The 14019-nt window shown below is 41.8% G+C and overlaps 2 protein-coding genes across 5 annotated transcripts in view; one reads left to right on the top strand and one right to left on the bottom strand.

Annotated features, from left to right (window-relative positions):
* KIAA0930 (KIAA0930 ortholog) overlaps positions 1-3739 on the bottom strand; it is a 62872-nt gene extending 59133 nt beyond the window's left edge. The window contains exon 1 of the mRNA XM_030263387.4: positions 3397-3739. The gene's annotated coding sequence lies outside the window, so the exon portion shown is untranslated. The remainder of the gene's footprint in view (positions 1-3396) is intronic.
* A 1-nt stretch (position 3740) lies between these two features.
* FAM118A (family with sequence similarity 118 member A) lies at positions 3741-14011 on the top strand. Of its 4 annotated transcripts, none has more exons than XM_002188438.7 (8): positions 3741-4467; positions 6317-6372; positions 7584-7836; positions 8785-9006; positions 9611-9739; positions 10518-10803; positions 12315-12347; positions 13742-14011. In XM_002188438.7, exons 2-8 carry the CDS (start codon positions 6326-6328, stop codon positions 13837-13839), a joined length of 1068 nt encoding a protein of 355 aa, XP_002188474.2. In that variant the 5' UTR covers positions 3741-4467; positions 6317-6325; the 3' UTR covers positions 13840-14011. The 4 variants fall into 4 exon arrangements, with proteins under 4 accessions (XP_002188474.2, XP_030119250.1, XP_072779770.1 ...); XM_030263390.4 differs by having other exon boundaries at positions 3839-4444; XM_072923669.1 differs by lacking the exon at positions 3741-4467 and adding an exon at positions 4489-4722.
* The last annotated feature ends 8 nt before the right edge of the window (positions 14012-14019 follow it).

Genomic DNA, 14019 nt, shown 5'->3' with positions numbered 1-14019 from the left:
GATTTGTACAAAAACCTTCTGCAGTTCTTTGATGCCGTATATAATGAATTTGCAGGATATAAACACAGTTATTTATGTTTGTGTTTTCACGCTAGCTGGAATGCAAAAGATCTAGGTAAATATATTCTCCAGCTGCACCTGAAAAAAGAAAAAAAATTATAAGAAGATAAGAAACCTTGCTTTGATGATTTCTCATTAGAAGGTTTGCTTAGTAAATGGTCAGGTCTCATCATCCTCCTGGTGGTATCGGTGATGTGGGATGCAGGATGCTGACTCAGGTGCATGTGCCCCAGGCTCTCGTGGTGCTCCTTACTGCCTTTTTGCTTACGTGTCACTGCCTGCTTGGCTTCCACCCCAGAGCTCCCAGTGTTGCTCAGCACCTCTCCTGTGGTGTGACAAAAATGCTGAAGCAATATAAAGCACAGGAATTCACAGCAGAGCAGGTCTTTAGACGCACGAGGCTGAGCAAGGCAGAGCCAGCATCACACCTCATCCTTGCTGCTCTGGTGCCCTCTGCTGCAGTAGCCACCTGCCTGGGCAGGGACAGGAGCCTCTGCCAAGTGCCACATGCTGCCACCTCTTTGTCTTGCTATATTTCCATTTCTATTCTGTCCCAGCAGAAAAGCAGAGTAGCACTCTTTACTTCATTTCCTTCCTCCAGTGGTACTTGGGCTTTGTTGTTTTTGAAATTTGTTCTTTTCCTTCATCACATTTCCGCATCACATTTTACAACAGCCTTATATTGAGCTTCAGAAGATTACATGTGAATTGAGATTATAACAACTGTAAGAACTTTATTTTATAAGAACTCCCCTGTGTGTGTGTGTGTGTGTGTGTGTGTGTGTGTGTGTGTGTGTTTGTGTGTGTATAAAAGCATTAATCACTTAAGTTAACAATGTTATTTTTGTTCCTTTCTGGAAGATTTTTTCATGTGCTGTAAGAATGGGGGAAAACAAGAGACGGGTAAGGCAATACACCCAGCACAGCTTTTCTACACTAAGTCACTCCTTTTGTTTGGCTGTACATAAATAGCCTTACTCTCACTTGGCAGGGATACCTAAATTGTAAAGGTTGTAAAAATAACTTCTGAGGATAACATAACAAGCAAGATGAGGAACTGTCTGGTCTCCTGTTCCAACCACCAGACCTTGTGCATCCTCCACACTCAAGCAAGTTACAGTGATTACACCAGGACTAAACTGCCATCTGTAGAATTTTCCAATGGAATTTACCAGCTAAAGCACTCTAACTCCATGTAGAAGGTGGGATAATCTTATGTCTCTGCAGTCACAGCACATTTCTTCAGTAAAAGATGATTTCTTGGAATTATCCTTGCTTCATATGACCCATAAGAACACCAAGTTTGAGGCTGGCTTGGTTTGAGAATGCCTGATGAAAGATTTCTCCAGTGCATCTTCCAGCAATAGAACTGTCAATTCCCACAGGAAAATGGAGGCTCAACCTAATCTAATCCTAACACATGAAACAAGTCCTAACTGCATAAAACAAGTTTAGGTGTTTTTATATTAGTCTGGATTTCAAGCAGCAGCTGCTTATTCAGAAATCAATCCCAGCAGTTTCTAAAGTGTCTTATTCAGGTAATTGTAGAGGGACATGTTTGACACTTCACCCCTCTGTGGTGTGTTGGTGATGTTAATCGAAGCTGTAAACATGGTGCAATGCTTCATTTCTCTTAAGGCATGCTAGAGGGCATAGGGCACAGCAGTTTCCTTCTGAAGAGAAATTTCTTTTGGAGAAAAATCAGACACCTACAGGTAGTTTCACCTAAGTTTCAGTCCTGATTTTTGTGGAAAGATAGGATAGTAAAATGGTTTGATTAACAGGTATTTCCCAAGGTTTCAATCTCTTTGTAGTAAATTGTTCCTTTTCACTCAGTTTCTCCTCACCTGTTAGCTGGAACAGATACAAGCACTGGCCACCACAGGATGCCAGAGTCAGAAGAATTCCTGTGCAGGTTAAGAAAGAATCCCTTGTATTTACAAGTCCAGTTTTATATTTTAGCTATATTGTTAAACAACAAGGAGCTGAGTTTATTACAGCAGTCACTATCTGATTTAAATCCCTCTGAATGAGAGCATTTATGTAACTATGCTCAAGTTTAATATAAAAAAGGTAATTTATTATAAGTTACTGAATGTGAGTGAGAATAAATGGTTTAACTAGAGGCTGAAGAAAACAGAATGTCTTGCAGAAATCTACTGGAAGGTTTCTATCTTAATGTAAGCAAATTTACATAAATCCATAGCAAAAAGTTTACAAGAACATTACAGTGAGGTTGCAGCTCAGATACTAAGAAGACAGGAAATATAAAAGTCAGCATTATCTGTTGATCCCTGATTTGCTTCACTATGGATTTGCACTATGATATGATGTTATAGGAATATACATGGCAATAAACTCTCTCAGCACGACCTGTGCTGGCAGATGGGTCCTAAATTAGGACAAGATTTCATCCTTACTTACATTTGTGTAAATCAATATAAACTCCACAAAAGTCAAGGAAGCTTGTCTGGATTTAAAGGATGTGAACAAACATATCTTCAGTGTGATTACAGTGTATAGTAATACAATTAGAGTAACAAAATTTTAGAGTTAGGACAATTACAAGACAATAAAAAGCAAAGCATTATGGATGTCTGGATGTTTTTGGACACTAAGCTGCCAAAACCATGCCTTGTGAACAAAGGAATAACCCTTAAAAGCAATAGCCTGTTGCATATTCATATATCTCATACATGATGCATAAATTCCTTGAAAATTCAGAATTTTATTCTGGATTTTGTCAGCTCCTGCCCTTTAAAACTGGTGGTTCCATAAAGACGGAGAGAAGGTGGAAGAATGTTTGTTTTTTCTGATAAGGAATCTATAACTCTTCAGGGTTCGTGTTGCTGTTATCTCTGTGCAAAGAATTCCTTGATTATCTCATCTCTTTCTTGAGCTAGTTAAAAAGCATCTTACACAGCATAGTTTCTACTTGAACAGTGTGTCATAACCTAAAAAACATATTTAACACGTCTCTCGAGAGGATTAATACAGCACAACTTTCTAACATTACACATACAGGTATTCATCGTAACGTTTGCCAACAGCCAATCATAAAATATGAGGTTTTCACACCAAAAAAAACCCAAACAAACAAACAAAAAAAAAAAAAAAACCCAAACAAAAAAAAAACCCACAAAAAAACCAACCAGAAAAAAAAAGCCCACAAAAAAAAAAAAGAAAAAAAAGAAAAACAAAACCAAAAAAACCACCCCACAGCATCGCGCCTGACGGTGCCTCAGCCGCCCCCGCCGTGCCCTCAGTAGAGCCGTCCAAGGTAACGCTGCCGACCGCGCTTTTTAAAAATCTCGTTTTGTTTTATATTTTCCCTACCTCAATGTTTTCCCTCTCCAGCACCTCCATCGCCAGCCCGTTTTCAGAGCGCTAGCTGCTAAATCTGCGGCTTTCCAGGCGCTTTCTCCCGCAGCCGAGCGCTGAGGGTGCCGCGCCAGCCCCGTGCCGGGCGCTCCTGCCTCTCAGGGCTTTCAGCGCCGCCGCCGCTGCCGTGCCCGCTCCCGGGCCGGGACCCGGGGCACCCTCTCGGGGCTTTGAGCGGACCGGCCCCGGTCCGGGAGCAGGTTCTGATCGCAACCTGCCCTTCGGAGCTGCCGGAACCTCGGCGGCGAGGCGCCTGTTTCCCGGCGGCGACAGCCTGGAGCCTGGAGCCCGTCCGGGTCGCTACCGGAAGCCGGCAGGGAACGGGGAGCGGCAGCGGTGGCTGTGCTCCAGCTCCGGCTCGGCTTCGGCTCCCGATCCTGCTCCTGCTCTGCTCCTGTTCCGGCTCCTGCTCCTTCTTCTGTTTCTGCTCCTGCTCCCGTTCCTGCTCCGGCTCCGGCTCCTGCCCCCGTTCCTGCCCCTGCTCTGCTACTGCTCCCGGCGTGCCTCTTCTCGGAGGGAGCTGGCGGGCTCAGGACGAGGCATTCCTTTCCCCGCCGCTGCCTTTGGGTTGAACGTTTTAAGGTGTTTTCAGATATGAAAGTATCTGGAAGCACTCGCTTCGTCGAGTCAGCCCGCTGACCTGGAGTTTCAGTCGGTGAATAGAGCTCTTATTTCGCCCATAAAACCGGAGTGTGTTGAGGAGGACAGATGCGACATTAGAAGTTTTTCCCGTGTCCCCTCGTTGTGCTGGGAGTAAGGAGCCAGCTCCCATCGCCGGACATCCCTGGATCACGGCGGGCTCCCACTTCAGCCCTTGTGGGAAGCAGCTGAGCAGAGGTGCGGGCAGCCCCCGAGGATGCTCCGGAGCCGCGGGCAGTGCTCGGGCCGCGGGGAGATCTGAGCTCCATCCCCCTCTGTGGGGAGCGCGGATCCCTCTGCCCTGCCCGGCTGCGCCTTCCAGGAGCGACTTCAGTAGCTCAGAGGAAGCAGCGAGGTCTGAAATGTTCGTATTGACAACAGCCCGCGGTGAGATGTTCTTATTAAACGTGGGGAATTGTGATTAATAAAGCTTTCTTGAATGGTACTGTAAATGCAGGCGAACCCAATGGGAAGAAATGACAATGTCTGACTCAATTCAGAAGGCTGAATTACTTCTTTATTATAACTATGCTAAAATACATGAATATATTATATAAAAGGAGCATACTAAAACTACATACTACTTTCTCTGACTCTAATTCTCCCACAACTCGTGACCCTCTCTGGAGAGTCCAGCTCCAGGTAGGTTGGATTGGCCACCAGGCTCAAACAATCCTCCCCAGAATCCAACCAAGCACTCACCCCAGGTAAACAATTCTCCAAACACATTCCACATAGGAAAAACAAGGAGCAGAAATAGAAATTGTTTTCTCTTTCATTTCCCTCTGTGCACCTCTATGAAAAATCCTGAGAGGGAGAAAATTGGGCTATAAAACAAGAACTATCTTTTCCACAGAAGTAAGTTGCGCTTCCTTCCTGTGTTGTTTTTTATTGTGCACTCATAATGTTCCTGTGTATGAAGGGCACATGTTTTAGGGGTGATTATGGTGGCACTGGGTAGGTGGCCTTGGTGATCTGGAAGGTTTCTGCCAGCCTTGATGGTCTTGTGTGACTTTGAATGCTTTGCCCTAGAGAGATTATTGTCCTGATTTTTGGATATGCTAATGTTAACAGTGGGGCACCTCCATAGGAAACTGTTGGTCAGGGAAGGGAGAAAAATATTACAAGAAGAAAAGATTTTTCTGCCTTAAAAGACATCCTGGGTGTATTTGCTGAAGACATCTGTGTTTTTCTTGGTTTTTTTTTTTTCTTTTGCGGGGGTGGGTTTGTTTGTTTGTTTGGTTTTTTTGGGGGGGGGGAGATAGTTTTGGCTTTTTTTTTTTTTTTGGGTTGGAGTTGGTTGGGGTTTTTTTGTGGGTTTTAATTTTTTGGGGGGGGGGAGTGGTCTAGGGGTGGTTTGCTTTTCTTGTTTGTTTTTTTGTTGGTTTGGGTTTTATTGTTAGTCAAATAATTTCCAAACTCGGAGCTTCTTGTTTCCAAATTACCTTCCAGCACATGAATGCGAGAGCTGGCAACTACTTTAGGAGCCCTCAGCTCTGGCACAATGTTTATTTGAGGGATTAGGGACTGCAGTTTGCCATCACCATCACCAAAAATTGTGTCTCAAAGCCAAACAAAAATGACATCCTCATAAAAAAATAAATGTAATGAAATTTGGGGGTTTCCAAGTAATGATCCCAAAGACAGTTCTCCTGGCAAGACAGTGTCTTTCTTGTACTTCAGACATAAGACATAATAGATGATACAGAAATAAGTTATTTTTTTCTCAGCAAGTGTTTCAAATAAAATCTCTCATACCCTGCAGTCTGGCCATGTAGCTAGGTGGCTCTCAGAGGGCTTTTTGTGAGCAGGTGTGATGTGGAAGTCTGGTTTTCCACAAAGTGGATTGAATAAATTGATTATTATGAAAAAAATAAAACCAAGAAACTCATTAATTGACTTGAAATGACTTGTAGTTTTATGTGAGTGTGATACATTTTATCCTGAATTTAGGCAAAAGTATTTTTTAGCTGTCTCTCTTACCTCTGTCCTATGGCATTTGGAAGCTTAACTGGAGTGTGCTGGGTTTGCACACTTGTCCTTTGGCAGGTTTGTTTCCATCACTGTCTTGCTTCACTGGGATGAATGACACATGGATGAGTGACACATGGAGCCTTGATATTAAAACAGTTGGTAGGAATAAAGAGAAAAGAATAACAGTAATACATCTGATTTTGGTTTTGGCTTTTTCTAGGATAGAAGCAGTAAGAATTACTTTGCCTTTTGTTTTATTCAGGGCTCAGAGATGGATTCACCAGAAGGGGCCACCATTAGAAGTGAGCAAAAATTCAGGTAACTTGTCTTAGAGTTGATACATAACTGTCTCTTAATGAAAATCTGAAACCACAGTGGAAATAAACTACTGAACATTGAATACAAGAGCAACATCATGCCAGAAAACATGAAATTATCCCAGAAGCTAGTTTGTTCCCTGACCAAGTACTTCATGCTCACTCAAGTTGTTTATGAGGAGGAAACAATTTGGGCTAAATGTACCAGGGAGGTATGGGGCCATCAAACATATTTTATTTGTAGGCACTGGCTGGCAGCCATACCTACATGTTTATTGCTTTGCCTGAGGCTATTTCAAGTTTAACATTATAGTTTGACCTATATAGTTTGATATGATTGTGAAATAAGATTAATCATCTTTATTACCATGTTACTAGGAACTGAAAGTCTGTAAAGGTAGTTTGGAAAGTCAGAGGAGTTCTGAGTTTCTGTACTACTGAAATCTTTGTTTGTACAGAGTGATTTTGCTGTATGGTTTATATGCATTTTCACTTATTTGCTGAGTAAACATGAAAGACAGATTTTCCTCACACTCCTCTGTGCTGGTTTATGCAGAGACTATGGATGTAACACCAACACTCCTCTGAGAGGGATCTGTGGGCAGTAATGTCAAAACAGTGAGTTGGATGAACCCTTGATCTGAACCAGCATGACTGCTATGTTCACATATCCTACAGTGATCATAAATCAGAATAAAATATTCCACTTCTTCCCAGAAAAAAGCCAAAAGTTTGTTTTCTTGGAATAGTGTGACTTGTCCATTTGAAATAGTTCTACCTCCTTTCTATCACATAAATATTAGTTCAGTCATTGGACAATTTTGCCTACTTTTTTCAAAATTTCATTGGAAATGGTGTTTGGCTTGCCCAGCAGCCTGGAAATTGGCAATTGTCTATTTGGATCTAAGAGACAGTAGTGATTTGAAGTTGTTGACTTTTTTTGCCTGGCATTATCCATGCACATTTATTTGTCTGGCACGGCAAATAGGAATGAAGGCTATTGTTGGTTTGGGGGAAGCCATGAGCTTCTGTGGCTCCCATCTCATCCTGTTGTGTAGGAATGGAGAACTGTAGGAACAGATCCTGCTGGTTTGTTGGTGTTTTGCAGAGCTTTAATGGCTCAGGTGAGCTTCTGGAGTCAGTCCCTGAGCTCTTCAGGCAAGCCAGGAAATGCGCCGTGAACAATGAACGCTTTTGTTTTGTGTGTTTAAGAAAATTCTTAAAAAGCCTCATAAGGAAGCAGCCTCGGGACCTTCTCCTGGTAATTGGGACGGGGGTGAGTGCTGCAGTAGCCCCGGGAATCCCAGCACTCTGCTCCTGGAGGAGCTGCATTGAGGCTGTCCTTGGAGCAGCCGAGCAGCTGGAGGTGCTGCACCCCGGGGATGTCGCTGAATTCCGTAAGAAAGTAATGAAGGAGAGAGACCTGCTTGTGGTTGCACATGATCTCATCAGGAAGATGTCACCAGTGAGTATGTTTATAACCTCTGTTAATTCCTAAGCCTACTATGTACTTTTGTTCTGTTATAAGGGAACATTTCTTCCAAGAGTTGATTTTTTTAATGGTGAAAATGGGAATTTTGTGAGTAAGCGTACAGCGCGTTGTACATTTTGGGGAGGCTAAAAAAATCCCCAAGTTTTAGTATAAGTTAGCATTCATCAGAATTAATGCAAACAAGAGTCCTGACTATGAAATATTTGTTGTAATGTTTTTGAGATGGAAAGAGGAATTTCTAGCTCTATTTGGGCCTGTGATGGCCTTGGGGCCACATGTTGTAAATCAGCAGTGCAGATCACGCTTCCCTGAGGACAGCCCATGCATGCCTGGTCTCAATCATCCATCTGAGTTTCCAGAGGTTTTCAAATGGTGTTAAGACCTTTGTCAAGTCTTCCTTCTAGTTTAAATAGTGGTAAGTGTAGGCTGGGGTGAACCTCTCAAGAGCTCCAGTGTGACAATAAGTCTGCATGTGTTCATAGCGGATTTAATCATTAATAAAGTTTTCTCAACCAGGAATGAAAACAGAAACTGCTTCCCATCTCCCCCCCGCCCAATCCCTCTTAATACTATATCCCAGGGATATACTGAATAGCTGAATACTATAAAATACTGGTGTGTCTGAATCCAGGGTAAGCTAATTTAAGTGCTGTTCTATTGTACTTGTATTACAAGGTCTCGTGAGAAATCCTTGTTTGATGTCCAAACAGAGAATTGTTTGGAGCTACACTAAGTAGACGCAAGAACACTGTAACAAACTGAGATTTGTTTTGGGTGGTTTTGGTTGCTTTTGGTACTGTTCAAGCCCTCTTTTACAGGAATGCTTTGGCATTAAGTAGCCAGAGGGTGTGGGATTCCTGTGAGAGGCAGTTGTAACAGAGCACATGGGCCTGATGGAATGTTCCTCTCCTCTCTCCTCAGCGTACCGGGGACACGAAGCCCAACTTCTTCCAGGATTGTTTAATGGAGGTGTTCGACAATTTAGAACAACACATTCAGAACCCTGTGGTTCTGCAATCCATCCTGAGGCTCATGGAGAGAGGCACAATGGTTCTGACTACAAACTATGATAACCTGCTTGAAATATTTGGTCAGCAACAGGGTAAACCTATGGAATCTTTAGACCTTAAAGATAAGGATAAGGTACGATGAGAGCAGTAAAATTATTAGACTTAATTCATGACAACTTGGACATAAGCTGCACTGAAAGATGTTTTCCTGTTTAAAAAATCAAGACTAAAAGTTGTTAATTGTTAAAGCATGTCTATAAATTACAGCAGATGCCCAGACATTTCTTTTATGTATCTCTTTATTCTGAATAATCTGCTAACAGTTACCAAGGAGAATTTCAGTGATGTGTTTGTCAACCAGTTCCCTGCCATTTACTGGAAAAACCCACAAATGATTTAACTTATGTAAAGTCATTGTTAAAATTCCAAATAAAATTTTGCCAGGCTGGTAGTTAATTTGCTGTTCATACCTTTCTGCCAGTGCTGCTGGAGCTTGCTTTTTGGTTGACTGTTTAACCCAAAAAGCCAGAGACAGCTGCAGTATCAGCCATCACCTCTTTGTTATGATTTAAAGTGAGCTGTGTAATTAGTAATTGCAATGTCTTGCTGTAGGAAAGGACAGAGGTAGTTCTTTCTGCTTTAAGTGGTTTGTAAGTCAGTTCAGCTGTATAGTTTTGCAGATTCATGGTGAGTGTGGTATATTATAACAAAAGGATGTATTTTGCATGATGCTTTAGGTTCTTCAGTGGGCAAGGGGCCATATAAAATACGGAGTTCTTCATATTCACGGCTTATATACAGATCCCTGTGGAATGGTGCTTGATCCCTCGGGATACAAAGATGTTACTCAAGATCCTGAAGTCATGGTTTGTGTGATCTTTTAAAATTTTGATTATGTTTTGCCAAACAGTTTTCTTGTAGTCACTGCAGACAAGATATCTGAGGCTCTGTGGGATCATACAGATTAAACACTTGGGGACCAGAGGAACTATTCAGAATTACTCAGGAAGATGGCTCTGTTCAAGGGCAGTCTGTGCCCTTGGGTACAGTGGCTGTGTAAATCACCACCAAACCCCTCAGCTGGATGTCACAGTTTGTATTTATCTCTGGAAAGAACAGGAGCCTCAAAGTACTGGACTCCAGGACAGGGATTCATCATCATATGATTGCTAGGTTTCTTAGGGGTTTAAATTGGTACCAGGATCCTGGACTTAATGTTGTCTTAGCTGTCATAGTAAGTCAGGTCAGGAATATTAATTTTCGATATTTAGAGGCTGACCTAACAGGAACACAATATTCTGTCACCCTAATTCTTTCAATTTAAATTCCCTTGCTGGCAACACTTACATGCCTATTTAAACTCCATGGAATGGCTTGGGTTGGAAGGGACCTTAAAGATCATCTTATTCCAACTCCTATATTTGTATGAGCATTTTGCCCTTTTTTTTTTTTTTTTTTTTTTGTGTAGGAACAATGGGTTTCAAATGTCAGTTTGGCCTGGTCCTAAACCATTTGCTCTTTTCAGGTCACTAGTGAGGTTCTGCTCTGCCGGTCCTTTTCTGGCTGATTTATTTTAAAAGTTCTGACCCTGGCTTTTGTCTGCTGAAGTAAATGTGGCTGTTGTTTCTTTCTAATCCTTCACAGGAGGTTCTTCAGAACTTGTACCGAACCAAGTCTTTTTTGTTTTTGGGCTGTGGAGAGACTCTGCGTGACCAGATATTCCAAGCTCTTTTTCTTTACACAGTAAAGAACAAAGTGGATCTAGAACATTACATGTTGGTGCTTAAAGAAAATGAAGACCACTTTTTTAAGCTCCAGGCAGATATGCTGCTGCATGGAATAAAAGTAGTGTCCTATGGGGACTGCTTCCAACAATTCCCAGAATATGTCCAGGATCTGACTGCTCAAATCTGCAAAGAGAAAAGTCCAGGTAATGTGGCCTCTTCAACACCACAATCTGGAGCATGTACTGGGCACTTCGCCCTGCCTGAACACTGCAGCTGATCCAAGGCACTGACCTCGTGTTGCTTGTGAGGGACATGCAGAGTTGGAGCATGTGGCCAAACTGTAACTAGATGGGTTTTTTTTGAAATCTGTGGATTTTGGAGGTCTGTGGATTCTTGCAAATTTAGTCTTGAATTACAGATTTGTCTCTTTGTTAGTATTTGGTAAAGATGTTTACTTAACATATATTTATGATGTGAACTCCTTCAGCTTATTGAGTATTACATTGTGAGAAATCTGATTTGTCAGGAAAAGAGACTAAGAGAATTGAAGGCATTAGCTGGTGGGATAAGCTGGTTGAGCCACAATATCTGACTGAGCATAGAATGGGAAATTAAATCAGTGCATCCAGTAAGTATTTGGTTTAGTACACGTAGGGTTGTGAAGAGAGTGAAGAGAAACAACTGTATGTCTAAGGAAAGAGATTCCTTTAATGTTTTCCAAACAACGACAGTTCTGTTTTGGTTTATCCAGAGAACAGAGGAAAATAACTAAATTACCTTGGGAAGAATTGCTATTTGACAGCTCTTCTGTTTATCATTTCAGTGAAACTGTTTTGTCTAAAATTACTCCCAGGTGGTGCATAGGAGGAACCTTTCCCTGAAAAGTGCATGTCCAAATTAATATCCTGTTTTCTGTGACTTGATGACTATTCCAATTAGACTCCATTATGTTTTTCTTTCCATGAAGGTTAGAAAAAAATATTTATCACACCACTGAGATTCCAGGAAGTTTGTCTGTAGCCTGATTTGCATCAGACTTGCAAGCAGAGGGACCTTACTCAGATTTTAAAACCTCCTGATCCCATTTACAAGTCAAGATCCCAAACAAAACATTTTCAGGTGTGCAGAACTGCTCTGTACATCACCAAACTGTCAGGGTTTGGTTTTTTGTGCCTATTTACAAACTCTCTTCTAAAATGAAGCAGGGGGATTTTGTTAAAAGGGTTATATTAAAGAAATGAGAAATGCAAAACCATGGTAAGCTTGATGCAGACTGGGGACTACAGGCCCCTGGACACTCACTGGAAAAGGAACATAGCAAACCACAGTCCAGGAATCCTGGAATACCTTGAGGACCACTTCCTAGGAGAGGTGAAAGAGCCCAACAGAGGAGAGGCTCAGCTGGACCTGAGTCAGGGTTGGTAGTAGTCTGGGCTGGAGTAATCATGTCCTGCTGGAGTTCTCAATCTGCTAAACCATGAATGGAGTTGCTTATGATTTAAAAAATGGTGTCAACTGGGGAAGTTCCCACTGACTGGATAAGAGGAAACATAACCCCTATGGCAGGAGGGTGGAACTGGATGAGCTTTAACATCCCTTCCAACCCAGACCATTCTGGGATTCTAAATACAACCTGGCTTTGGGATGGTGCATAAAAGTATAAAAAGTTCCTGGATGCTCATGTGTGTTGCTGATGTGTCTTACACTTCTCTAGATGCTGATCAGGTGGACAGCACAACACTGTTGGGTAAGTAACGTTTTTATTTTCACAGAAAGTTCCAAAATCCTACCAATACAAGAAAAATACCCCTCTCTTTTCCAAAGTAATTAAGTAATTACTGTGCAGAGCTCTGATCTAGCTCTGAAAGTTTGCTGAATATTCTTTTTTACTCTCTGGTTTTCTTTCTGCCTAGCAGCAGGTAACTGATGGCCTTTTCAGGTCCATCAAATGACAATTGATAGTATTACCTTAGAGTACTCTGGTGAATGCTAGTAACTTTTTTTATGCATTTTCTGGTGCTTTTATATGCTAACATCAAGGAGATTTTTGGCTTAGATTTCCAAATACAGGTTTCTGTTCCAAAAGCCTTCCTTAAGGGGGTCAGAAAGAGTGAATCTCAAGGGTGTGGTACTGAAGGTGATTTTACAGCTGAGCTGTTCAGGTTGCTTTGTGATATTTCTGTGAATAACCCTAGCATTCCAAGTGAATAACCCAATTGATGGAAAAGATATAGTGAAACAACTTTAAAAGATTCCGCTGCTGAGAGATCTGTGCTGCTGCAGCCAACATCAAAATTGTATAGAAGTATCATTCAGTACTGCATGTAAGGACCTTTGGCAGTGCAGGAGGTGAAAACACTGCTCTTTCCCAATCAAAAAGCAAACAAGCTCCAAGACACTTGTCTGCAGGTGTAAAGCTGGAGATTAGTTTTGTAATTCCAGTGGGATTTTAAACTTGCCTTTCTCTCAACTAAGTTCATAAATCCCAATTCCAATAAAGTACAATTAGGCAGAACAGAAAGCAGAACCTTGAGTACAATTTATTCCAGTCCCTCTTAACAGTCCTCCTTTACTAATAGGTTAGCACCATCTTCAGGTAGCTTTAGCACCTGTTTACTTGTAGTTCAGAATACAGACCAAGTAAAAAACCGAAAAGGATTATTGTGTGCAACACCCCACAACCTTCTGCTTTGGAAGGAATTTGTATTCCATTCACATTACACTCTGGTTATGCTGTTTATGTACTTCCAACCACAACTTACACCAAGGATTTTTGTTGCAGACTTCAGGAATGGTTCAAGATGGGACCACTGGGGTAGTCTGTTTCAACCCTCTAGCTCAAGCTGAATAAGGGATCCAGACTCATGTGTCAACTTCACAGGCGTTAAATTAGTTTTGGCAAAAGGCAGATGAATCCTGAGCAGAGTCCCTGCTGTGTCAGTACTGGAGATCAGTTTTGGGGGAGGACTTGAGCCCAGATGTTTAGCAGGGTTAATGTTACATGTAATTCAGAATGCAAATATGAGAACCTCAGGGGACCAGGATTGTGTTTATCTTGCTAGCTGGTGCTTAGAATAAAAAATACACCAAGCACATAGATGAGCAATAATAATGTGTTTTCTTTTCCTTCTCTCACCGCAGGAACATCATGTGTGGACTGTGCTAAAAGGAAGTTAGGAGAAAGTGGCACTGATTCTCCCAAGAGGGTCAAGCAGTCAGATATGCCCACTCTTGAATGAAAAAACCCCAAACACCCAAGGCCCACCCCAGAAGCTTTTTAACAGCAGGTGTTTTACATCAGCTGTGTGGAAAGTTTTGAGCTGGTACTGTAATGATTTTGAGCAGAATAAAAATGTACATACATTTTGAGCAGAATAAAATAGTACATTTTCTGTTTTCTAAAGCCATAAATGTGTAGT

Source organism: Taeniopygia guttata, chromosome 1A (genome assembly GCF_048771995.1).
Source record: "Taeniopygia guttata chromosome 1A, bTaeGut7.mat, whole genome shotgun sequence".
Taxonomy (NCBI): Eukaryota; Metazoa; Chordata; class Aves; order Passeriformes; family Estrildidae; genus Taeniopygia; species Taeniopygia guttata.
The sequence above is the reverse complement of the archived record's forward strand: the minus strand, read 5'-3'. Positions and strand labels throughout refer to the sequence as shown.